The following is a 27,205-nucleotide window of genomic DNA, read 5'->3' on the forward strand; positions in this document are numbered from 1 at the left end:
TTCTTTTGTGTAAAAATGGAGCTGCTTTAATGAAACACTTTTTGAAACAGAAACATTCATCCCAGACTGATTACAAAAAACACTGTGAAGCTTTTGAACTCATTGCTGGTTGAGTCATATCTACAGCCTTTCCCTCAGTAATTAGTTCCCTTTATTTCACTGCATTCCCACCTCTTCTGTTCTTTGCAAAAACAACAGGACTTTTTCAACATAATTGCTGAACAATTTAATTAAAACTTAACTGGAATGTTGAGGAAACACCAGCAATATTCCAGGTGGTGGATTTTTTTTCCCCCTGTTCACCTATACAGTCTCCCTCTTCTCTTCTTTTCCCTACTCTTATCAAAAGTCATGTGAGCCATTTTCAAATTAAAGTCAAATTTGTGCCAGGCTGTATTTCTGCTCTACCCTCTCATGTAACACAAGCACGGTTTCAAGAAGTAAAAAGAAAATGTTGTGAAAATAATCTGCTGTTGATAAGGTATCAATGAACTACAGTAAAAATGCTGATATTGAAATAACATATTCAGAATGCCATGTTGTAGTCAAGCCCTTTGAGAATCTTCCTCAGGGAAAATAAAATCTCATTCTGAGCTGGGGTTTTGTAAAGCTCTTGTTGCCACATTTATTGATATGAGGAAAAAAAGAAATAAATATAATCTTTGTACCATCCCTTGTGGGAAGTTTGGGCAGATTTCTGCTCAGCCAGAAATCAAAGTAGACAGACCTTAATTGTGAAGCATCTTGTGTGGGATATTTTATAGCAGGACGAATAGAAAATGTTTTTAAAACTAATTTGCACTACAGTCTGTCCAGAACAGATAGTTAGAAATAATAATTTATTATTTCTAAATATCAGAGAAAGCGTTTTTTTGTGCAAAGTGGACAGAGAAGGCAATCTGGGCTGGGTGAGCTGAGTTTAAGGTCTAATTACTTTAAAACTGAAATAGGAACAGAGCTCTGGTGAGTTAAAAAGCAGAAAACATCTGCTTGCTGCAGAGTGTTATCCAAAAGGCACCATCCCATCAAAATGGATTTGGAGACAAATGCTACAGAACTGGTACTGAATATTTATTAACCACTGAATATTAACCTTTGTGGTTATTAAGCTCTGTGGGCTTCTCTAGCAATTGGTTTGACCTGATATGAGGAAATAAGGCCTGGCTTCGAATCTTTCTGAAAATTCATAATAGAAATGTACAGCACTGTCAGTAAATAGCTCTGCCAATACCGTCACTGCAATATCAATTATTTTTTGGAAGAAAAGTAGTTTCTCATTCTTTTTGTTTCATTTATGTAAGTCTATGCTCCAAAGCGTTAGTGTTAGGAAATTTTTGATTTGAGTAAAGCAGAAAACAAGCTGGGCTTGTTAGATGTCAGCTAGACTGATTTACAGTAGATCAAAAGTGAAACATTGGCTTTTATTTATTACGGGACACATATTCCTCGAAGTAATAGTGACATGTTTTCCTGTTGGCCTTGCACCATTTGCATTTCACTGGAAATGCATAAACTTAATTGCAGAGAAAAGAAATCTTTTTTTCTCAGAAGAGCATATCCTATCCTGTAGGTAGTAAAGTCTGTCAAAAAGGGCAGCTACTGGAGATTCCCATCCTGCCCAAGGGCTCTCCCCCTTTCTTGTGGGGCACAAATAGTCTGAACTTTGGCATTTACACTTCCCAAAGTTTCACCACTGTGAATTGAGTTACTTTTATATACTTAAAAACGTGTGTGAGGGATTAGTTACTAACTCCAGTCACCAATTTGGGAAAGTTAAGACACGAAAAAAGTTACAGGCAAAATGTGTTGTAACCCTTCTCTAGTTTGAGTTCACAGGTAGCCAAATTCACTGACAGAGTATGGTGGGTGCTCGTGAATAAAACTAATTCAATCCTTTTATACAGGGTCAAAAATCTGGGAGCTTCCAGAAATCATTGCAGTGTAAGCTAGGCAATATTTATTGCATGTACTTTCACATGAGTTTCTAAAGTTTGAACAGTGCTGGGGTACAAATACCTGGTCATGTATTTAGGGAGGTGTTAAGGGCTGCAGCTGCCCTGAGGATGGACATGGTTTTTGTAGTTCTGAGCACTTTGAGCCTGTCATCATTTGGGTTTGGAACTTATTCCATGGAATGCTAAAATCCATGGATTAATGCTTAAAAATCTGGCTTTTCCTTCAGCAAGCTCTGGTTAGTCCATAGGAATGCTGACTTGGGAAGGGGGTTTTGATTATCAAAGCTGTTTCTTAATTTATCTATCGATGGAAGTTACAACTCTGTGGGTAAAGGAAGCTGTGACATAAGGAGCATACAAAATGTGGAGCACAGATTGTTTTAATCACAGAAGTGTTCAACTCGTTTTGACAGATAAGGAGATATTTATGAATCCTTTTTTTTTTTTTAATAGCACATTGTTATAATACTTTACATATACACTGTACAATAATTCTTTCGTATCCAAGACTTTCATACAGAAAAAAACCCCAAGAAACAGTTCTATAAAACATTCCGCAGTTCATCGGAAAGATTTGGAATAAAACACGGGGAGCTCTTAATCTGCAGGTTATCAAATTTTGGGGGGGTGGGGCAAAATTCTGGCAACTCTTTTGTTCTCGTACATTCATATTGGCAAAAAGGGAACTTGGAGGACAGTGCCAGCCCTCTGTGCAAAGCACAGCAGAGCAGAGCAGGAGGTTTGTCCCTCGTCCTGCACCAGCGCCAACCCCCCGACTCTTTGGGGACAACTGGTGTTTGTTTCTAAGCAAGATAGGCGAGACCACGGCAGCTCAGAGCCGCTGGGCGGAATGAGCCCCCCAGGGTCGCGTTTGCAGGGCCGGAGAGCGCTTCAGGGCTCGCTGATGTCGATGAATTCCTTCTCGGGGGGAGGGCCCCCTCGGTACCAGCTGCAGGTGCCATCACTCCTCTTGATGCAGGCGTAGTGGCGGGCCTGGTGCCCATAGAGCCTCCTCTCGATCAGCCAGTCTGTCCACAGGCACTCGTTGGGGGCCGTGATGGAACAGGGCACCATGTAGCACGTGGTGATCTGGGGGCAAAGAGCTCCTTCAGTACCCTGCAGCCACTACAGACTGGGGGGTATTCCCAAAAATACAATAAACGGTGTTTATTTGAATTTATCCACCCTGCACTCATCTTGAAGCTTCCTCTGAACTGGGGTTTATTCTCAAAAATACAATAAACGGTGTTTATTTGAATTTATCCACCCTGCACTCATCTTGAAGCTTCCTCTGAACTGGGGTTTATTCTCAACACAATAAACGGTGTTTATTCACATTTATCTGACCTGCACTCACCTTGCAGCTTCCTCTGAACTGGGGTTTATTCTCAACACAATAAACGGTGTTTATTCACATTTATCTGACCTGCACTCACCTTGCAGCTTCCTCTGAACTGGGGTTTATTCTCAAAAATACAATAAACATTGTTTATTTGAATTTATCCACCCTGCACTCACCTTGAAGATTCCTCTGAACTGGGGTTTATTCTCAACACTACAATGAATGGTGTTTATTTGCATTTATCTGCTCTGCACTCACCTTGCAGCTTCCTCTGAACTGGGGTTTATTCCCAAAAATACAATAAATGGTGTTTATTTACATTTATCTGCTCTGCACTCACCTTGCAGCCACAGCCCATCTGGTACCTCTGGTTCAGGCTCTTCTTCTGAGACAAGGATAAATCATCCCACGGCTCAATGTAGTTGCACAAGTGGATCAGCACTTTGCCATCACTTAAAATTTGGCCTGCAGCATGGAAAACGCAAAAAGTCAAAGCAATAGAAGTGTTTTCTAAATATCAGAAGTGTTAAGAATACCTTGAGTTTTTAACCAATTGCACCAAATTGATAATACTTCAAAATTTTTTAATTTATTTTAACAGAGAATATTCTCCGAATTGCAAGCTGTGTGGATGTAAAAGGTTGAAGAAGGATATTTTTCTAAAGATGTTGAAAATCTGCCAGCAAGGGGTGGATACAAATGCAGTTAAAGAGGATTTTTAGGATTGTCTAGAAAAATCTGCAGTTACTTGGAACCCCAGACATGCAGACAGACAGGCATGTGTTTTCTCATTATGCACCTCTGCATTCCTGAGAAAATCAGCACTGTTGGTTTTAATCAAATAATAACAGCAAATACTGAATCAAAATTCCTTCTATTTACTGATTATATCATTATTGACCTTCACTTCCTTTGGAAGTGCTCTAAGAGTGCTGGAGGAAGGGTGGAAAACATGTAAGATCACACCATAACTACAGCAGAACACAGGTTTTTACATCCCTTTGTGTTTGTATTTAGCACATAAATGCATTCCTTTTTAGCATATTTTAGCAAATTCACTGTAAGCAGCTACTTCTGAATTTCCAGGAACATTAATTTTGCTGCATTTTACCTGTTAGAAGATACTGTTTTTTGTTGTTGGCTTCTAGCTTCACTCCACAGAGTGATGAATCAAAAGGGGTGTAGACGTATTGGACATCCTTGAGCTTTTCAAATCCTTTAAACATCTGAAAATGATCAGAAACAGAGAGTCAGTAGTGGAAAACAAGCATGAAAAAACAGTTCTAAACAAGAGCTGGAAGAGATACAGGGTGAGTCTCTTTAGAGAAGGCCCCAAAGTCTGAATTAATGTGAGAAAACACCAAAAACTGGACTTTTTCTCTACGCTTAATGAAATACATCCAAGAGTTTTAGGAGAAAATTAAGTAGGTCTTAATTTTTTTTTAAATTATAGCTTTTAAAATATGCTTTTTTGGTGTATTTAATGGATTCTTAAAACTTTCTCTTCAATTGATATTCTACTGGCATCTTTCATTCAAGGAGCAATGCAGAGACAAGCATTCACCTCGACCAAAATGCAAATATTTCTCAGTGTATTCCTCTGGGGAATTTTCTCATGATCACTGTTGTTGTTGGGATCTCCTGGGACACCAAGCCTGCTGAGCATTTCCTGAGCATTGGTTTCATACTTGAAGTGCTTTTCCATAGCCAAAATTCTCACCAGTGGGACCTTCTCAAAGAACTGTTGGAAAATGTGACCCAGCCCTTGGGATTTAAACCCTGCAAGCCCCAAAATGGAGAGATTTGGGATCAAAGCACTTTTCAGACTGGCTGCCCCTTTGCAACATTTTCAAAAAAAAATTATTTTTTTTTTTCTTTCTCTGATTCTGCTGCACTTCTGTATTTTCTTTACTCGTGGATCTCTCAGTCTCCTTTGGGCTGAGCTCCTTTAGGATCTTCCCTCGTGGGATTTGAAGAAAACTCCCGAGCTCGTTAGAATCTTGTTTCTCGTGTTTATTAGAATGTTATTACAAAACTTGGCAGGTCTCTCCAGACTATTTGCACAAGTTCAAATCACTGCAATCTGGTTCATTTTGCTCTGATGGTACAAAATGCCCTTGTGACTCACTTTGTGGCTCACTTTGGTTTTGAAAGCACAAAATGGGTTGCACTGCGGCATTCATTTTTTGTCTAATCACTTACAATTACCCAAAAATCTCTAAGAGAAGAATATGAAGAAGAAAGAAGAAGGAAAAGAAACAACATTCTTAAATCCTTCATCTTGTCTTCTGCTTTCTAAACTATTTTTAAACTCTAACTTTTTCACCCAGTGACTTAAGAAACTCCAATCTACACACTCACACTTTTAGCTTTTCTAACTTTAACAGTTGTTTTCATGTTTTCACCATGAAAACACGCTCATAAATTTCATGTTATATGAAATTCAGCGTTTTTCTGGATCTTAGAGTTAACTATTAGAAACAAGCGCACACACTTTGTGTCTCAGACTCCAACACCCTTAACCAGCAGCTTCAACCCCGAAAAGAAATGGAAGATGAGCCATGAAAAGACGAGAACAAGCTTAGCTGTGTGCAAGCACAGCTACAAGGAGGGAGCAGGAGGTGCTGCCGAGTGCCTGTCATCACCTCGTGTGCCACCACCAGCCCGGTGACATCATGCCACGTGTTGACAGCTGGGGACAATGGCAGGGGCTCACAGCTCTCCCAGTTGCAGCTGGCGTCCCTGGAAAATGTGTTTGTGTTCCTCAAGCCCTCCCAGGAGATTTAAATAGCACAGGCCACTAGAAAATACTCTGTAATATGCTGGTTTTTCTGAAGCCTTATTTACGGAGGGGGGAAGAAAGCCAACGTTGTTGTCACCGCGTGGCCGATCCAAAAATATTAGCTGGGATTTGAAATGCTTTGGAGAAAAAAAAACAAACAGGCCCAGGCAGAGCAAAACACAAAACAAACTGGCACCCTGTCCAAAGCAGCAGTGGGAATCCCAGAACATCTCCAGAATGATGAGGAAAATGTGTCTGGTATGGGGCCACCACGTGAGCTCTGCAAGTGGCCTTTGCCTCAAGGTCTCCCCACGTTCAGAAACCTTCAGGGTGTTGTAGCGAACAGCTTCTCCATGGATATCTCAGCCTTTGGTCTCAACTTTGGAGGCTTTGTGCAGACAGCACACCTTGATTTAGCTATAAAACCCCTCAATACCCACAGCAATGCATAATGGAGATTCAGTTAATATTTACATGAGGTTAGTGTTTGTTTTGTTGCAGGTTTTTTTGGTTCTTGGTTGGGTTTTTTTAAAATAACTGTCTGATTTATCTGTGGTTTTGACCTATATAGTTGCTACAGTCATTACTAAAGATGATAATCTTGTGCTTAACTCAGAAAATCATATTTAATCTTCTCAGTCATACTCTCCCTTCTCCTGAAAGCATGGATATTTCTCTGTAGAGGGGTAAGGTGGTTGGATTTGGTTCTGCATTGATGCATGGTCGGTGTTCACCTGAGCTCCTGGCAGCACTTTATTGAAATAGGAAAATAGAGTGAGGTTTTGGGGATAGAGAGAAGTGAACCTGCTACAAAAATCTGTATGGGCACTGTCCCTGTCCTCCTGAGGGGCAGAACCAGCACCAGCACATGGCTTGGCTTTAAGATTTTAGAATGAGTGTGATGACCAAGACAGTTACAAAAATATTATGAAGAAATACTCAATTGCACATAAATCACATACTATCTTCTCTCCTCAATATAATGCTGTAAATATTGCAAGAAAAGAACAATAATTGAAAACATTTATGGCTTCTTGACATGCCAACCCATCCCTATAAAATTAATAGCCCCACTGTCATTTTTTTTCTTTCTGAAAATGAACATCAAAACAGTATCTAATATTTCTGTCCAGAATAGCAACATTTTAATGCTAAGCCTAATGCACTGGATTTAAAATGAGAGAAACAGAATTTAAGCCATGACGTTAATGGAGCAGCTCAACAACCCTGAGAGCAATAGAACAGAGAAACAGCAGCGTTGTGCTGAATGTTACAATATCACCTCCAAGGGCTCTGTGTTCCCTTTCCAAGAGGGGAAAATTGATGAGGAAAGTGTGAATATCTGAGTGGTCTAAAAGCCCTCCCCAAAACCCACACTGAGGTGATAACTTTTGTGAATTTTTGTGATAATTTTTTGCTCGTTTTGTAGCTCAGAAGAGATGATTGGAGGGTCTGTTCTTCCTTGCTGTGTTAGACAGCAAATTCCCAGCCTTTCCCTCAGCCTGTGCCTGCTCCTGCTCTGGATTACCCAGAGCCCTGTGGTACCCAAGGACCCTGCAGTTTGTGGGACTGCAGGCATCAGGAGAAACCATCACCAGCACTCCAGAGAAGATGGGAGCGGTGAGCAGAGAATATTCTCGCCGTTCACACACACTGTGGAGTTAAACTCTTTAAAATGCTGTCAGCTCAGCTGAGACACGGTGTGACCAAGCTCCATCCTGAGCTACTCAGCAAACTGAGTAATTGTTCAGCATGTCATTTTTGCCTCAGTTATATTTTGGGGTGTCACAGGTCACCCCTCTCTGTGGGTCCATCAGGCACAGCTGCCTTGCTGGGTTTGCTGTGGTGCCACACTGGGTGCACAGGTGACCCCACAGAGGATGGGCAGCTCAGAGAGCTCCTGTTTTCCAACTAAAACCCTTCCCTTCCCCAGATCCCTCCCTCCCTGGAGCAGGGAGCTGGGTCCTGGGGCAGGGGAAGGTTTGGTCCTGAACTCTCTCTGGTGAGAAGGAAGGATTTGAGGGGTGGAGGTTATCACAACCCTTCTGTTGTTAGTCTAAGCTTGAGTGTGACCATGTAGAGCACCTTTTATTAAAAGACACATCTCTGCTTTGTCCAGGCCTGGCTGACCCACCCTCTGAACCTGAGTGGAATTAAATAAACGCCTTTTCATGCTGCCTGAGTTTTGAACAGGTTTCCACTGGTCAAAATTAGGGAGAAACTCCAAAGCAACTTCAATACTGAAATATATTTCAGAGATTTCAGTGTGCTAAAGAATGGGATTATAGGCTGAAAACAATCACTCAGATTAGACTTCTTCTTCTTCTTGTTTGTGCTGAGGTATAAGATGATTTGTATTTCTCTCAAATTCCTGAAGTGCTGCAGAGTAGCAGCAGCACATTCAAGTGCCAGTGGGAGGAAAGGGAATTCTCTGACATTGATGTACTTATTTCTGTAAAGAAACATTTGGATATATCCTTAATATTTAAGGAGACAGGAAGTGGCAGATGGTGACGAGCTTTGGGGTTTGTTTAACAAGGTAGAGACTGGCTTGTTGAAATTGCTATCAAACCTTCACAGAAGTCATGTGTGATAACCATCCTTGTGAGTACTTTGAGATATTCTTGTTTACCAAAGATTCTTCCTACATAAACTCCTGCGAGGGGATTGGATCAGTGGACACAACTTGAATGGTTGAATTTTTTTTGAAAGTATGTAGCCACCCATAAGGATCTTCTTAAACATTCCCATTAAATGTGAAAGTGAAAAAAATTATAAAATAATATTCAGTGAAAAGTGAGGGATGAAACTACTTTAAAACCATCTGACCAACCCACCTCACCTGTGCACACTCACGCATTTTTTCATTTTTTCATTTTAATTTTAATTTAGAGAGATTCCCTGCTTCTTGTATATTCCACAAAAAAGGTAAATCTTGATCATTTTAACATCAGTTAGAGTTTGAGTGTGACTTCAATGGGCTCAGAACATGTGTTCTTAAATTGTATTAATGAATATTATCTCCTTATTGGAGCTGAACAAAGAGTGGGAAAATCCTGTGAGATTCTGAATCTCTGTCTCTGGGTGTTTGCTTCCCCAGCAACACTCACACAAATGGATTTTTGTTGATGTGAATATGAGGGAAGGACCTGGCCCTGCAAATATCCCTGTTCACAATGAACTAAGGGTTTTCTCTCTAAGCTGGAAATGCTCCCCTCTGTTTGGAAAGTTTGGACCATGCAGAGCAGCCACACAATCAGAGCACAGGTGATCAGGAATCCTCCAAAACCAGATGTACTGACACCACTCACAAAATGAAGCACATTTTGTGGTGCCTTCAAAACTAGGAGTAACAAAATTCTTCATCAAAATATCATTATTTAGCAAAAACCTCCTGAATGTCAGGACACTTTTCTTTCCTTTCCGTTTTTTATTTCCCTTTTTTAATCCCTCTTTTGATTTATTCTGTGTAGTTCATCTGGGTCTAACTGTGGGGGCAGCTGGAGCCTTTTCCAGCTTTCCCAGAATTTTGGGCTAAGTTATTTTGGGCTGAAATATGCAGAGGTTATCAGCATTAAACTTCAAAAAAGCTGAGTGATTCCATGTACCTTTATTTGTTTGATTTCATACCGGATCATTTTGTGGGTATCAAGGGGATCATCGCTGGCAGGAACCACCTTTTCACTGGATATTTTTGCTCTGATCACTGGAAGAGAGAGAGAGAGAGAGAAAGAAAGATATTTAAATGCAAATGAGAAGATGCCAAATTTTACAAGCAAAAATGAAAATTATATTGATAGATTTTAGCATTGTTTTGACAATGCTAACAAGTAGGTTTTAAAGATTTTACCGTTAGAACACCAACTGAGCTCCTGAAAACAAAAGGAAGTGGGCTGTCTGTGATGTAAACCCAAATTCCCAAGAATCTGGAAACCTGATTGATGTTACCACTCAGTTTTGACAAAAAAAGTCCATCAAAATCTCTGGAAGACTTGAATCCAATAAAATATGACAAAATACCCATCATTATAATCAGTGAGCAGAGGAAAGGGATACTTCTGTTGATGACAGAATTGTTGATCAAATAAATAGACTTGAAGTAAGCCCCTGGAAGCCTGTGCCAGGCAAGATTAAAGCACTGATTTCATGCATGAAATTAGAATAATCTTGTATTCACTTTTCTGAGGCTTGACAGAGCACGCCATTAGTTGTGTAGAAATCAATTACTTCCTGTTTGGATGTACTTCATTTATTTCCTGCTCTTTAATCAAGGAGAGTAGGAGATTTTATGAAAGAAGAAATGGATTCTTTCCCTCTCTCTTTCTTTGTGGCATCTCTCTTGTATGTGATGTTTAAAATATGCCATGACACTTTGGCACAGTGGGTTCTAAGAACATGGGCATGGCCAAAATTCCTCTGGGGATTTTATCCCCCAAAATTAGTGAGAGTGGCTTTTGCTTCATTCTGGATGGCCACTGCTCCTGGGTTAGAATAGTCTGTGCTTGTGGAGAGAGACCAGCAAAGCCAGAGCAGAGCAAAGTTTTGTGACATCAAAATCACATGTTCTCCTCAAAAACTCCATTTTTTTACTAGATTGACCTCATTTTTATCGTATTTAACATCATAGCTAAATAAAAGGAATAGGAAACACAACCAGGTAGAGGTGTGTCCCACCTAACCCTGGAAAAATTCCCGTTTCCCAACTAATGAGCAGAGAAAACTGGATGGAATAATCCACGTGTTGCAGCTGCCTGCAGCTTCCAAGCTCCAGCAGGATGCTCCCTCCTCCTGAGCCATTAAACCCTTCTTGAGGAGCATGCCAGATTCCTTGGGAGGAAAGAGTTCTTTTAAATATGAGCAGCAAGCTCCTTATTTCACGTGGAAAGTGGCAGCATCTCTTTAATCATCTGCAGATGTGAGCAATCCCACAAATTAACTGTGTGTCTGCAGCGCTCTGATCTCCTTCCAGGGAAAAGTGTTGTGGATTGTGCGAGCTCTACGCTGCTGGCAGGGACAAATTAGGATGGTGTTGTTTGGTTTTGAGATGCTCTCCTTTGCATCATTACTTCCTAAAAAGTAAAAAAGGATTTCTCATTAAAGAGTCTGTTCAATTCTGGAGGAAAGGGCTGAGAAAACAACATTATTTTCCCAGTACCATAACACAGTTTATGTGCAGGAAATCTTTTCCTGCCTACTCAGCGTGGGATAATTAAAACTGCTTTCCCCACGTGTTTAATGTTGAAACATTGTGCACTTCCATATTTTTATGAAATTCTACTTGTTAGCACATGAGAGGAAGGTTACAGATAATCCCTGATAGCTCCAGGGGTCTCTGTGGAGTTGTGCAAGGCTGAAAGTGTAACGTGCTGGGGTTTGTCATGAAGAGATCTCCTAGTGGCTGTGGAGATGAAAATGAGAAGCATTTTTGTGATGTCTGTGTTTCATTCGTTTGTTTAAGAGAAAGCTTCCAGATGGCAAAGGGGGACCAACTGAGAATTTTATTTTAACAGGAAGAAAGTTTAATTGTCTAGACTTTCAGCTATTTGGGTTTTACCCTTCTGTTCTCCTGAAACCAGATTCAAACGCACTGAGATCTTTTGGCTCCTTTTAATTCTTCTTGGATTCCTTTAGATTTTTATTTTCTGTGCATTAATATTTTTTTGCCATCAGTGTCGTCTAGCTGTCTCCTCAAACCTCTGATTCATGTGGTTGCTCCTGTTTTAAACCACAAGCACTTCCTGCTGGAGCATTCCTGGGCATCTCCCTCTCCTCGCTCGTGGTTCAGGGGGCTCAGGATTCCTCCGACTCTGCACTTCTTTTCAGGACATGGTTTCAAGTGTTCCACGCCTGGTTTGGCCTCTCTGTGTGAGTGAGAACAGCCTCTGGTTGTTCAGTAATAATGTCATTTTAGCTGTTATTGCTTCCTTATGAGGAATTTGCATCTATGGAATACATAGGCACAGATTTCATATTTCAGTGCCAGTAATTCCGAATGCCTCGGATTTGTTCTGCACTAAAAATACAGACTTCAGTTTTTCAGTGGGAGGATGTAGCTTTTCTGTGGGCTCAACTTCGATAAAATGTCATTTTTTTCTCCTCACTTTGCAGCTGTAGGTTGTCTCAGGTGACTGAACTGAAAGGAAATGAATTTGAGGGACGTGAGGACAATGCTCAGTCCTTGGGCACTCTAACTTAGAAATGTGTTAAGAATATGTTTACTCCTTCTTTCCTCCCAATCATTTGTAAATCAGTAGGAGATCATTTTAACTGGGTAAAACACAGAACATCTTTAGTTTATCCTTTGATATATGTGTTTATCCAGTCAGGAGAAAAGTGTCAGGGTTTCTACAACACCAAAGTGTTTATATGCAATAAGGGCAGAGAGTTAGGCATTAGCAGCATCATTCCCAAACCTGGGAGATTTCCTTCTGGAATTAGCTACACTAATTAATACCTGGAAATAAACTGTATCATCACCTTGTGGGTCAGAGATTTTTGTGATCATGAGGAGCTGCTTTTCTTACGGGTACATTTCCTTAGTCTGAGGAAATTCCCTGCCATGAAATTGATTTTAGTCCACCACAGTGACAAAAATGATGAAATAAGAAGGTAGAGAAGACACAAAGAACTGAGCAGTCACTGCAGGGCCCATCCCAAGGCACAGATATGGATGGAATCTGGATAAACAAAATCCTTGCACTTTGTCCACTGAAATTCATATATTCCCTAAAAGTAGTGTCCTTTTTAGACTCTGAGTTATTTCTAAGGCAATAACTGAGGGAAAAGCGTTGAGTGAAGAATTCCTCTCATTGTTACAAGTTGGCATTATTAAATAATACATTCTGTATTACACTATCTAATGTTTTATATAATATTACTGTACTTAAGTGGTGAGATTATCCTCAAGCTACTTTCCACAGTCCAAGTGTTAGAAGACAGGCAACTTTACTCAGCTAAAATAATCAATTTTACTACTCCAACTCCCCAGATAAACTTAATAATCCTAAGAACCAGCAGGTAAAGGAGAGGGTAAAAAACTGATAAAGAAGTGAGGTCTTTTCCTCTACTATCTGTTAAGTACCAGCAACTGCACAGCGAAAAATAATTATCTAGGAAGATATTTAAGATTCTGTTGGACATAAGAACAAGAAATGATCTATTGTATATAAATCCTTATGTGCATTCTTGTTTTAAATAGATAAATAGACAAACAGAAACATAGATACATAGATACATAGATACATAGATAAATAGATAAATAGATAAATAGATAAGTAGATAAATAGATAAGTAGATATAGGCATATTGAGGAAGAATCTGTGTTTCAGTTGTGCCTCCAGTTCACTTCAGGTTTTTTTCAGGCTACACCCTAGCTCTGTGAATAGAAATGTGATTTCCACCTCTTCTAAGCAGTCTTCCTCTCAAGAAATCAGGAAAGCTGAGCTCCTGTCTCACAAGTTTATAATCACAATCAGCTTTGCTACAAAAACCTTGAAATGAGACTTCAAAAACTTTGTTGATAGGAAAAGATGTAAGTTATAAAAAGTTATCATCAGGATTCATGAAGCCCTCTTTTTTTTTCTCTTATATTTTAAAGCCTCAATTTAGCACTTTCATTTAATTACCTAAAATATAAAGAGTAGTTTTTGATCACTTTTTTCCGCCTGTCTCTTTAATGTCTGACACTTCAGTCAAGCTGTTCTTGGATGTTCTTGCTGTTGGAGGGACAAGGAATAAAAGGCACAAGGAGAAGGACCTAAATGAAAGCGTGTGGCTGATACATGGTTGGACTGAGGATGGCATCCTAAATATAGATGAAAAGCATCCAAAAAGTGGGGTTTTTTTCTGAAATACCATGTCAGTCAGAATGTAGCAGATCTATGGACACAGAATATGGATGTGCATCATTTCGAAGGCCCTTATATTCAAATTAACTTCTCTCTATAAGAAGCTGTCCTTTCACCAAAATGAAAGCACTTTCACAAACAATATGCAGCTGTTTCTGCTCACTCTTCTGCTGCAAGATTAACTCAGACTTCTATCATCTATTTATTATCTATTTATCACAACTTCTTCCCTCTTTGGGGTGCAGGAGCTTAAAACTTGCTCCATAAATGTCTCAAATTCCTACCAGATCCCACCCACAGAATTCTGGTAAAAGGAAAATCCCACAGTGACAACTGCTGGAGCCCCATTCAAAAACTCTTCTTGTCCAAAGGTTTTGAAGGGTGGGGGAGAAAAGGGCTTTTATTGCCTCAGAAGTGTATATGTAGACTCTTTTTTTTTTCTCAGAAAAAGTTATTAGAAGAGGCTTTTGCCTCATTGCAACACTTTAGTGAGCTCCAATACTGTTTTAAATATCCAAAGGAATCCAAATAATCCATGTGCCATTCTCCCTTTCCTGCACTGCAGCAGTTCTGATCCCAGGCCACTCAAACATGCTTGGAACATGACATTGGCTCTGAGATGTCTTGGGCGTGATGAAAGAATTCATCAAAAGAAAGTAGAGAAGAGTCCACAAGAGGGTTTGGAGCTGTAAAGGTCAAGTTTTCAGGTCCAGTGATTTAGAATAATAAAATAGATTTTAGAATAATAGAATAATAGAATAGAATTTAGAATATTGGAATAATATTAGAATAAAGCAGGAAAGAGCTGAACTGTCTCTGGGCTCTGCTGGCCAGGTGGCAATGGAAGTTCCTGTCCCTGGGGTTACTTCCAGGTATGTTGGTTTTCCTTTATTCTGCTTTCTTAGCTGGCTGCAGCAAAATAGAAATCCATCCTGTGGCAATTCTTTCAATTTTACACCACCTGATAAAGATGTGCCTGTCTATTTTTAAGAACTCCTCATTTAAGTAACTGGATCACTTTCCACATTTCCTATTTTATATATCCTAATTTATTTTGCAATCACGTAACAGAAGCTTCCAGAGCTGCTGCATTAACTAATCAATGGTGTAATACTGATGATTTTCATTTGAATATTGGGATAAACCACCTGGAAATACCCCAGTGCAGTGTTGGTGCTGCCATAGGTTTTGTTCCAGTCAGAACAAAACTTAGCCAAGAGTTTTCATTAACAAATTTTCTCACCCAAAAGACTGGTGGTTTCCTTCAGGGGTTGCTGTGGGATTAAGAAAGAAGGGGTTTTATTAACACCCTGTCACCACAAGTGCTAAAATTTGTATTCTGTAAAAGAAGACTGGGGACAAGTGTGATAATGAGATTTTCAGCAGTGCCCATCTTCAGTTTGGGTGGTGAATGAATTCAGAGGGTTCAGTGTGAGACCAGAGATGAAGCTGGAAGTCCCAGAAGGGACTGGAATTCCTGGGGAGAGCTGCTCCAGGGGCAATGTCTGCGTGCAGCCTGGCCAGCAAACACCACTGCAGCTCAGCTCTGCCTCTGCTTGAGGTCAGGCATCTGGAGCTGGCCAAAAATTGAAATGTGAGCAACCAGAGAGCAAAATAACTTAAAGTTTGTGAGCAGAACCACATCTACTGCAGTCACCTTAAGTCAGGTCATGGTAAAATAATGCAAGGAGTCCAAGATAATCTCTGGAGAGAGGGCATGACCACGTTATTTCATTGAGCTTCTTTGTGTCTGGAGGGCACAGAAGCTGAGGCCAATGTATTGTGGTCCTCCCTTAGTATCTGGGAGGAGAATAGTGGCAAGAAATTCTATCAGGGCTGCCAAGGAACCCAAGAACAGTGTGGAACACTTTGGTTTCAGGAGTACAGAGATATGACAAAAAATATTCTTTAGCTAGGGAACTAGACATCCGAGACACTTAACTTTTCTGGCAGAGAGGGAACAGAGTCAGCAGGCAAGGAGAATGAATAATCAGCCTTGAAAAAGAAGAGGAGTCTGCACAGAATTTGTCACAACTGACCAAAATTAATGAACCCCCTTAAAGCAACCCTGCACAGGATGGGAAAGGTAGAATAGATACCTTGGATAGAATTCAAAATTAAACATGCTCTATTGGCTGCTGATTTATATTGCTCACAAAACCTCTAAATGGACAAGAGGTTGTAAAATCTTCCTCCATAATTTAGAGCAATTGTCCCATCTGTCCAGCATTGCTACTCTCCCTTTCCCTGCCTCTTTAAACATGCTGGATTATTCAGTGGTGGCAGAGATTTACTTGCCATATTTGCTTGTGGTAAAGCTTTGATTCTCACCCATGAAGAGAGCAAATTAACTTGCTGAAATATTCATGTGTACAGAAAATATTGTAATTTCTCAGAATACATATGAGAGGAAGAAAGAAGCGTTGCTAACACAGATTGTAAATCTGATTGAAGCTTACAGGTATCACTAATGCTACCAAAAAGGAGCAAACAGAAAATAATTGACAGAAAATGATTAATTAAGAATTAATTTAATTAAGAATTAATGTAATACCCAATGTGTACCTTTAAATACACACTGATATTTTTAAAGCAGATTATTTCAGAGATAATTGTGGGGAGAATGAAGGTTTTGTTTTCTTGGTGCTTCAGTATTTGATTTGCACATGTTGGCTTCCAACAGGAGTGGCAGTGGTACCATGTCAGTCATTTGAAAGCTCTGGGAATGTCTGCATGTATTCCAAACACCCCTGGGAGCATTTCTGCCATGAGCAACCATCCCTGCCAGCGCCACCAGGCTGATTTAATGGCTCAGTAAATTGCCTTTAACCTGAACTGTTTAAGACCTTTCCAAAGCAGTCCCTGAAGAGCAAATATTCTGGGTTTATCTGCTCATGCTGAAGGATTTGCCAACTACACTCTCATGAAAATGCCAATTTTTTTTTGTCCTTTTCCCACTTATAATTGCCTTCATTTTTCTTTAGTCTAAGTCCAAAAAAAGAGGATCTGCTAGTGCTGTAACTCCATCCCACATAATTTGAGGTGGTCTGTATTGCAGGAAAAAGGTTTGTTGTCTGTGTTTGCAAAAGCTCTCCTGCTTTTTACTGCTTCACATATTTGCTTTGCAACTTGGTGGCATGTGAATCCTAATCTTTATTTACAATAAGCAGCCTGAGCTGACCTCAGGCAACTCTCACTTTTGCAATTCCTATTTAATTAGATCTTTCAGAATCTGGTTGTTATGAATTTACTGGGACACTTCCAGTCAGTCCCAGAGCACCTCTGCTATGGCTGTCCAAGTATTTTACCTCCAATTGGCTTTGTTGGGGGTTTTTTAAGCAAAACTTGCTGGCCACCATCACCACCTCTAGAAATAGCTCAAAATATCCATTTTTTTTTTAATTCCTATACAGAAGATTCCCAGTGTTGGGGAAGGGCTGGGCTGGAAGTGGAGTCTGGGCACTGAATAAAGACTGATGTGTGTCAGAATGGTTCAGGCAGTGTTTGTGAGAGGGAGGTCAGAAAGGACTCCTGAATTCCCACAGGAGTGCTGCCAAATTATTGCTGGCACTGCCAGGTTGGGGATGAGATGGATGCAACACACTGCCCTGAGAGAAAATCAGGGAAAATTTTCCAGTGGCTCCTGTCACAGCCTTGGAGTGCAGGTGTCCCACACAGCCTTCGATGCTTTCAATATCCAGGAGACTGCAACCCTTCTTTTGCAGTGTTGATTTCAGAATTATTGCACAGCTTGGAATTGTTTCAGACTTAAGGAGAGAGGGAAAGATGTTTACTTCAGGATTTGCTGAGGTGCCACTTCATCCTGATTCTTTCAGGAGTGGAAACCCTACATTTTTATTTATCTTTTGAGAACAAGTCAGTGCTGAACGCTCTTTGAATGATCTTTAAACAGCTGAAGAAAAACAAATGTTTTTAGCAAATGGCTCATCTATCAATTAATCTTTCAACAGGACAGAGCAGCAAACAGTAGCTTCATTTCCAAACTGTAACTCAGCTCAGATGTCTGGGGCTGTGGGAGGAGTTCAGTTCTGGATGCAAACAGAACAAGCAGCAGCAAAGCTGGCCCACTACTGAGTGAGGGTGAAAAAACCTCCTCTGCCTTTGCAGGATGCATTTCTGATCTCTAAGTCTACATTGTCACTCTTGTTCCACAACTCCCAGACCCAAAGCCAAGGAATCTTCAGTTCAAAAGATGTTTCTGCTAGCTGGGATATAAAGGCAGTTTTATTTTTCCTGCTCTGTATTTTTGATTCCTGATATTCCATCAATAAATGCTTATAGCCAACTGTAAAACAACTGAATCATCAGCACAGTGATCAGCTGGAACACAGGTTTTGAAATCAGGAGAAAGAAAAATTGTGGAGATTTCTGGACTATTTGAACAAAAGTGTTTTGGATCTGTAAGCACAGAGCTTGTTGAAGAACTTAACTGTAACTCTAGCAAGATTTTTCCCTTTATTCTATGGAAAGCAATGTATGGAAGAGCATTTTTTAGTCTTGCTGATGTTTCCAGTTGAGAAGATAAGGGTGGTGAGATAATCATTTCTGTAACTAAGAAATCAAAGCCTTACAGTGGAGTTCATGACTTGGGCTGAAACCCCACGGAAACTTTTGAGGACTGAAACCCCCAGAAATCCTCTCAAAGTCGGTAAAGCAGACACTGAGGATTTTCTAATTACTCCTTGATATGGATATTAATTTGTACTGCATCATTTCTCAGCGTGAATGCTTCCCAGGGTTTGGTTTCTCTGTAGAGTTTTAACACAGAACTGTTCCAGTCTGCACCCAAACTGCATTTCCAGTTCAGGCTTTTGGCGTGTGCAATGCCAATGTTTAAACTCATTAGGACTCTCAGGTAGGTCAGGATTTTGTGCATCTCTGTGTTTTTGGCTCGGGATGCAAAAATTCCTCGTGTTGAAGGCAGGAGTTGATTTGGTTTGGCTTCCTTGTCAAACCAGAAGATTATGTGGTTTTATTTAATTACTTATTTATTTATTAGAAGAATACATTCAATTTATGAGTGAGCTTTTAGTATCTCATTTTTATCAACTTTCAAATAGAAGAGATGAGTGTATTTTTAAGAGAAGTGTGGGATTCTTTTAACTTAAACATCACCTAAAATCTACCCTGATTTCCTAATGCTGTTCAAGGCCAGCTTTATTTTCACAGCTGCTCCTCATGTTACCAGAAACATTTCTCTCCGCTTCACAAGCCTCAGATACCACATCATTTGACTGGCAATCAACATCTGCCTAATTTCAGCTGGAGAATAACACTCTCTTTATGCTCCAAAGCCTGTGGAACAACATACATGATGTTATTGTGGATTTCCATTCATGGGGACATGGCCCTTCCTCGGGGCGGAAGGAACCCCACATTGCTGAGATAGTTTTTAATGAGAAAGTTTGGGATTAAAGTTGGCACATTAATAGGATTAAGAGGTTGGCAGCCTTTCACGGGCTCTGTTTTATATTATTTAATCTTTGTTTCTCCCCTCAGTGTGTGCAGAATGTTGTTTTTGAAATGAGGGGGTTTCGTTTCCCAGAATTACAACAAATGATTTTAAATAGAAGTAACTCAGTTATTTGGTTTGCTCCTGAATTTAGAGCACATTCAGCAACAAGTTGATGTGATTGAGTTACTTCTGTGTCAAGCAACCAGCACAATTCTTCTGAAATTTCATTTTACTACCTAATAGCCAGCTCTGGGATTGTTTCTTTTTCCATTAAATTATGCTACAGTTTTCAGCTATGTTCTAATTGACAGAAATGTTGTGCTCAGTGGGTCTGGCTCATTAAAACCCTGTCCTTTTGTTCAGTTTTGTGATGCTACCTCATTTTACAGCCCAGCTTTGAAGAGTTGGGAACACTACCACGAAAATCCAGTGAGCAGAGGGGAGGAGAACTCTGGGTTTTCCCAGACTGAGCCCCATTTTCATGCTGAAATGGCATGAAGTGAGGTGAAGAGCATGAGGTGAAGAGCACCCATCTACAGAATACTGGGAATCATTTCTTAGAGTTGCATGAGATAGGCAGTGTGATTTAAGTCTTGAATTCAGCACTGAAAAGTGAGGTAGGAAACTAACTTTCTATGGATTTTTTAACTTCTCCAAGTGTTTGCGCCTATCCTAAACCCTCAAGTAGACGTAGGGTTATTTGTAGGTCTCATTCAGGTCTTATTCTTCCTATTCCCAAACAGGAAATTCAGGCTGGATCCTGGGAAGCTGTTTCATTAATATTTCAGTGAAATTTATTTTCACTATTTATCTGCAAAGGGAAGGGCTCAGTGCCATTCCCATAGCAGCATTCCAGGAACCCACTGAATGGGAATATTGAGGTTTGTCACTGGATATTCAGGTAGAAATACACAGAATTGTAATCAGGGATTGACACCACAGCATTCCTGCAGCCAGAGCAGCCAGGGTTTTTTGGATTTTTGCATTTTTTAAAGCATTTAGAAGTTTCAGGCTGTGATACCAAGCAATTTATATGTACTGCAATTATTCCTGAGTTGCCATCCACGGGCATTTTTATCAGTGATGGGGCTTTGCAGGGTATTTTTACTTCTCTCTAAATGCATCAGCAGCTCCTTTAAACTAAACAATTTCTTAGAATTCATGTTGTCCATTAAAAAAAAAAAAAAAATATTTGAAAGTGCTATTAATATCCATAAAAGTATGCATAAAAGGAAGAAAAAATATTTTCTATTTCTTTTGTACTTAGAGAAGTAAAGAAACCTGGTCCTCTTTTCTCTACCTGAGTTTGACGGAGCACTGTACAGCCAAAATAGATGAAAGATTACTTAATTTCTCAATCATTTTTGTTGGTGAACTAACTTTTGTCACATAACAAAATGTGGCTGTAGGGAAGAATGACTGGGAATGATTCCTACCTGCCAACTCTGGTTTCCTGAGCACTGGTGGGACACACAAGAATTCTTTTTTTCCCCAGCCCCTTGCTGAGGAAAAGGCTGAGATTTGCCTCATTTTCAGCCCATCTGCATAAACCTACCAGCATCAGTTTTGAAATTAGAATAATTTTAGCTTGTTTTAAGAAGATTCATTGGTTCTGGAGATGGACCTAGCAGCCCTCTCCTCCAGTGGCACCAGTGCTGCCTCCTCACACAAATCCTTGCAAGAACCACGCTCAGGTGGCTTTTTGCCTGTTCTTTGGGACGGAACTGGAACAGCACGAGCCCAGTTCAGCGTTTCTGCCACCCAATTCCCAAATCTTGGAGCAGAATTTCAGCTTCCACTCCTGCCTGTGAGCCCTGAGGAATGGCAACTGCACGTTCCTTCCTGGCCAGTGACAAGTGGCTCTGGAAATGTGAATTATTGGCACTCAGGGGAAGGAGGTGGTGTAAAGCACTGGGATCTGCCTCTGCTCGGCAGGGCAGGAACAGAAATGAGTTTTTCATGCTATGGAGAAGTCCAAAAAGATGTAGGAATTCCAGGATTCCATGAGCCCAAGTTAGGGGAGCATCGCCCACGACCCAGGATCCTGCCAGGAGCTGTCTTGCCCAAGCAACAGCATCAAGAGCCCCGATTTTTGGCAGGATTCACAAAAACCTCACAGAAAGCCTGGGTTTGCCACCCCACTGGTTTTGGGGGGGCTGTCACTGACCCCAAAGCATGAAGGGCAATGGCATCACAGCTAAATTTGGGTCAGACCCCCCTGGGGGGCTCAGCAGCCTCAGTGAGTGAGCAGAGCTTCCCATGCAGGGAGCAAAACCCAATAAAGGATAAAACATCGAATATCACTGCTCACCTTTCCTCTCCTCACCTGCAAGAACATCTCCCCCCCTTTCCAACACATTCCCCAAAGCTGGTTTTTCCCACTAGGCAAAAATTGCTTTCCACCTCATAATGAATCCATTCCAGCACAAAACTGGATATTACATGGCAGAGAGGCAAAATCGTGGGACACTGAGCCATGAAAGTTTTCATTTGAAACTCAGTAATAAAGAAATAGCATATTGTGATTATCTCCCAGAAGAGCTGACTCTGAAAACTTAATTCTGGCGTGTTTAAAGAAAATTTTTACTGTTAGGTTTAAATGTAATTAAAATTCAATATATCATCTGACACATCTTTACAATGCTTGATCTTGGGAGATTTTAATGGGCTGAAAATGCTGCCAAGCTCCAGCTATAAAGTTTCCATCCTATTTCGAAATGTGCCACTCTTCCCTAAAGCTGCAGAACTGTTTCCTGAAGCTATATTTTATATATATATGTATTCAAGACCGGTTAGCCATTGCTGTTCAGTAAAAACATAGTTTTCAATATATATTTTAAGAAAAAACAATAGTAAGACAGTTTAAATCAGAAAGAATAGAACCAACTTTGAAGAGAGCTGGTTTTACACAGCTAAGAAATGTGAAGTATTTATATATTTCTCCTACTGTCCAAAAAGTAGCCCAAGGGGAAAAACCAGCAGGAATTTAAAGTGCCAGACTTGAGAAAGGAATCAGTGCTGTCCATACCCCATTTCTGTCTCCAGATTGCACATTGGTCCAAAACTGAGGCCAGGATGACAAATTCAGTGGTAAAAGGGAAATCTGTTACCTTGGCACTATCTGGTAAACTCAATTGCATCCATGTTTCTCTCCAAAAAAAGGCAATTTTCCAAAGGGTTTCCATGTATTGGCACTCCAGGGCCTCACTACTGAATCTGCTACCCAGCACCTCCTCCCCACGTTTTTGGGAGGAGAAAAGCTGGGCATTGTGGGCAGCACTGATAATTAACACGGACAATGTTTAATTAAAGCTCTCCATTCCCAGGGGAAAGTCCTCTGGGGAAGCAGAGGTGTTTGCTGGGGGCTGAAGGAATTCAGCACGGTTCAGAAGGGTCTCAGCAGCATTTGGAGGAGCACAGGAGGGATGAATCCCTGGTTTTGTATCTCTCACGGTGCCAGGCACTTCCTACAAATGAGGAGTTACCTCGCTCTGGAGCGAAATTTAAAACTACTGAGAAGTTCATGAAAATGGCCCCAATCTGTACAAAATCACATCCTCTGAAGGCTCTGTGGGAAGATGAACAAAGCCAAGGTCACTCCTGATTTACCCCAGCAAACCCCACGGTTCTTCCCAGCCCGTAACGCCTGCAGCCTCTCCACTCATCCCTGATTTTAGGCAAGACCAGGAGCTCTCCCTGACCCCAGATCTGTCAGAAATGCCCTGGGCACTCCGGGGTCACTCAGGTTCTGCGCTGCCTGTGGGCATTTAGAGCCACAAAAACTTCCTGGCAGCGAAGGACAAAGTGTCACAGCACCGATCAACTTAACGAAAGGCAAAGCAAAAGAGCTTGTCCGGACTAAATTCATTTCCTCTGCTTGTTTTTCCTTGGATCTCTCAGAAATGCTGTTGCTGAGTGGCTTCACACATTCAATCAGAGGTTCAGGTAATGTCAATTCAATCCCTCCACCTCCATCAAAGTCATGCTGGAGGAAATCAGAAATATGACCCTTACACAGTGGCTGGAGGACATGGGATGCTTGGTAGCTCCATGAGCAAGTTTGAGACTTTATCTCTGGTTTTACCACCGAGTTTTGGGTCAGGGCATCTTTATTTTAGTAAGGTGTGCTAGGAAATCCTGCGGGGAAATCCTTGGCTGTGTTTGTGGCTACATGGGATGAACTTAACGGGTTGATGAATTTAATGACTGAAGAAGTGGAACACTCTCAGCACACAGCTGCGAGCTGGGTGGCCCTGAAGTCCCCAAGGCCACAGGTGTGTCCTCAAGGCCACAGATGTGTCCCTGAAGCCACAGGTGTGTCCCCAAGGCCACAGATGTGTCCCTGAGGCCACAGATGTGTCCCCGAGGCAGCTGTGGAGGCACAGCCCCAATTCCCAGGGGATGAGCAGTGCCTCCAGCCCAGGGTGCCCCTTCCTGCCGGGCACCGCTCCTCTCCTGGGCACAAAGGCTGCTGGCACCGGCCTGGGGGAGCTGCTCTGCCAAGCTGCTCCCTGCAGCTTCCTCTCACACAGGACAGGCAGCTCCACTCCAGCTCCTTCCCAGGGATTTTGCTCCGCTCATGCAAAATGTTGTGGCCAAAGCACATCCAGTAATTCAGCCGTGAACACTCAGAGCAGGTTTTATGTGTGTGTGTGTGTGTGTGTGTGTGCAAATGTGTGTTCAAAAATACGTGTGTACTTATTGGGATGGAGAATTCCCTTCATCTCCCATTTTATGATACACAGGAATGGTATTTTTAAAGTATAAGTAGTGGACAAAGGGATCCTTGACATAAACATTCCTCAGCCAAAAGAGGAAGTTTACTTAGATAGGAATATTTATAGGAGTGAGAGTTTGAGCATCAAGTCCAAACATTGTAACATAAAATTATCTTCAGTATTTGGGTAAAAAGTAGTTAAAGTAGTTAATAGCTGTAAAATACATCTAAGAAAGGAGTAAATATGAATCTGTATCATCAGAATGGCTCCCCTATGAATGAAAATATTCATCAAGGTGGCCCATATTGAACATTTTGAGTTTCCTGTATGTAAAATTGTTCATTTTGGAAAACTTTTACGTTAAGTCTGTTGAAAAACTGTCACTTTCTCCTGCACAGTTAAATGCACACTCATTTAGTTGTAGCACAACTTTTATTTCCTTTCTCTCCCTAAGCACCCCCAAGCATGTAATGCCTGGTGGAGGTACCTCCATGAAACCCCTGAACACGGGCAGATTAAAAACCAATTTAACTCATGGCCACAAACAGAGCTCAGAGTTTGTCATGGCCACAAAGATTTTCTGTCAGGGCATAAAAGCAATGAATCAGTATGCAGAAGGTATTGCCTGCCCCATAGAGATGCTAATTCTGTGGCACTTTGGAAACTCATGTTCTACATTTACTCTTCACACCCCATGGAGCTTAACCAGCCTTAGCCCGAGCTAATGAAATCAAAAGGCTGCAAAATGACACATTTTCTCAAAATGTCCCATTTTCTCATCCCCCTGCGGCCTAATTTTGGGATCTTTAGGTTCTTTCTATGAGTTGTTTGACAACCACAGCGCTGCCTGGCTGTCATGAGGCACAACTGTCCCAAAAGAGAGCTGCTGTAGCCAGTTTACCTGCAGAAAATAAGGGACCTATCGGTTCCCTGCTCCAGAAAATGACAGAAAACCCCAAGAATAAATTCAAGAAAGCATAGAATAGAGGAACAAAGCTCAAAAGTTGCAGCAAGTTAGAACTGGGGACTTACTTTTTGTGGTTCTTTGTTTTTTTTGTTGTTTTGGTTTGGTTTTTTTCCCTGAAGTGCTATAAAAATGTCTATATGGGCAGTCTACACATTGCAGGCATATTTAGATAGAATATTTTATATATAGCAGATAGAATACTACATATGTAGGAGATAGTGGTGTAAATATAGCAGTAGATATTGGAAAGCTCAGGTATTCTCTAAGTTAGGACCTCATATACAAATACATCAAAATTGTCAAATATGTAAAATAGATAAAACATGTAAAATATATAAAATATGTAAAATATGTAAAATATATAAAATATATCATGTATATCATATAAAAGGATAATATAACAACAAAATATAGAAAAGATAATATATAATATATATATTATATTAAAAATATATCAAATATAGATGATAAAAGTAAAATATATAAAATGTAAATATAAAAATTATAATATAATATATGTATATAAAATATATATAATATACTCTGTATATAAAATATATAGACTATACAGTATATAATATACAATATATATTATACTCTGTGTATAAAATATATAGAATATACAATATATAATAGACAATCTATAATATATAATATAAATATACATTCTATAATATATAGTATATGTAATATGTAATATATAATATGTAATATATTATATATAATGTATATTGTATAATGTATAATATATATAATAGACTATATACTATATACTATATACTATATACTATATACTATATACTATATACTATATACTGTATAATGTATAATGTATAATGTATAATGTATAATATATAATTATATTATAGTTATATTGTATTATAATTAAATAATGTATAATGTATATTGTATAATGTATAATATATACAAAGTATATCGAATATAACACCTAGAATAACTAATATATATAAAACACATAGAATATATAAAATCTATAAAAAGAAGCGAGTAAATGCAAAGCCGCTCTCCAGCCCAGCCCAGCCCAGCCCTGCCAGCCCCGGAGCAGCACGAAGCCTCCAGCGGGTGCGTTCCCCCTGTTCCCCGGGGCTCGGGGGGCACTCACCGAGGGCAGCATCGCACAGCAGCTGCTGCGGGTGCGCGGGGGCGCAGCTACAGCCGCTCAGGGCTGCGGGCAGCGCCAGCAGCAGCGCCAGCAGCAGCGCTGCCCCCGGGCTCCCGGAGCTGCCGCCGCCCGCCGCGCTCATGCTCCGCACGGGGAAACGCTCCAGAGCCGCGCTGCTCGGGGATGCTCCGCTGCCAGCGCCGCTCGCCGCCCGCGGATCGCCCTGAACACTGAGCCTCGCATTTATGGGCGAGCCGCGGCTCCGCCTTCCCGCAGCTCGCAGCGCCTTCAGCGGTGACATCGGCCCGAAATGTTAATCGCCAAAAAGCTCCCGCTGAAACTGCTCCTACGCGGATCTGAAGCTGATTTTCCCGACGTTTTATCTCGAGCGAGTTCGCTTCCAGTCGGGATTTAAAAGCCGGCCTTGCGATCTTATTTTGGGCAAGTAAACAAAGCTGTCCTGTTTTAAGCTCCGTTTGCTTTCGCAGCCCCCCGATCTTCCCCTGCGCTTCTGGGCATTTTCCTGAACCGCCGTCCCTGTTCGCAGGCTGGACAGAACTTCATTCATGGAAAGGAAACCGCTCAATGCTCTGCTTGTGAGCCTCCAACAATCGCTGGTTACAGCGAATAATGAATTACAAATAAAAGCCGCAATAAAAGGCATTTGAAACAAAATTATTTCATCGCAAATTTAATTTAGAATAGCAAGGAAAAATATCCCAGCGGTGTGTTTTGGAGGCGCAGCTCTTTCCCTGCATTCCTTATTAATGTAAATCCCGCTCAGCACAGATCTGTGCCTGTATTTCCTGGCTGACATTGGAAGTGGAATACAGACATAAATGCAGAGTTCAGAAATCCTTTTCACCTTCGGAGCTTTGGCTGCTGTGGCAATCTGGATGTGTGTAACCCTGTGGGCACCCTCTTTTTGTAAAGAAAAATGTTCCATGAGGAAGCAACCCAAGGCTTGATTAGAGAGTAATAAAGAACATCTCTGG

The 27,205-nt window shown here is 40.8% G+C and overlaps 2 protein-coding genes across 2 annotated transcripts in view; one reads left to right on the forward strand and one right to left on the reverse strand.

Moving 5' to 3' along the window:
- TIMP4 (TIMP metallopeptidase inhibitor 4) lies at positions 1–26,526 on the reverse strand. Its single transcript, XM_005531823.3, has 5 exons — positions 26,211–26,526; positions 9,688–9,785; positions 4,409–4,523; positions 3,638–3,762; positions 1–3,044 (listed from the first exon to the last, which is right to left on the reverse strand). Exons 1-5 carry the CDS (start codon positions 26,509–26,511, stop codon positions 2,847–2,849), a joined length of 837 nt encoding a protein of 278 aa, XP_005531880.3. The 5' UTR covers positions 26,512–26,526; the 3' UTR covers positions 1–2,846.
- SYN2 (synapsin II) overlaps positions 1–27,205 on the forward strand; it is a 155,615-nt gene that overhangs the window by 81,162 nt on the left and 47,248 nt on the right. The window lies entirely within an intron of this gene.

This window comes from Pseudopodoces humilis, chromosome 13 (assembly GCF_049639895.1).
Source record: "Pseudopodoces humilis isolate 2021_Gansu_Grassland_sample_001 chromosome 13, ASM4963989v1, whole genome shotgun sequence".
NCBI lineage: Eukaryota > Metazoa > Chordata > Aves > Passeriformes > Paridae > Pseudopodoces > Pseudopodoces humilis.

Coding starts and splice junctions, on each gene's coding strand:
- TIMP4 (XM_005531823.3), bottom strand. CDS start 26,511: ATGTCACCGCTGAAGGCGCTGCGAGCTGCGGGAAGGCGGAGCCGCGGC. Junction 4,524..9,687: donor ATGAAATCAAACAAATAAAG/GTACATGGAATC, acceptor GATCATTTTCAG/ATGTTTAAAGGATTTGAAAA. Junction 3,045..3,637: donor AGATGGGCTGTGGCTGCAAG/GTGAGTGCAGAG, acceptor CTTTGCCCCCAG/ATCACCACGTGCTACATGGT.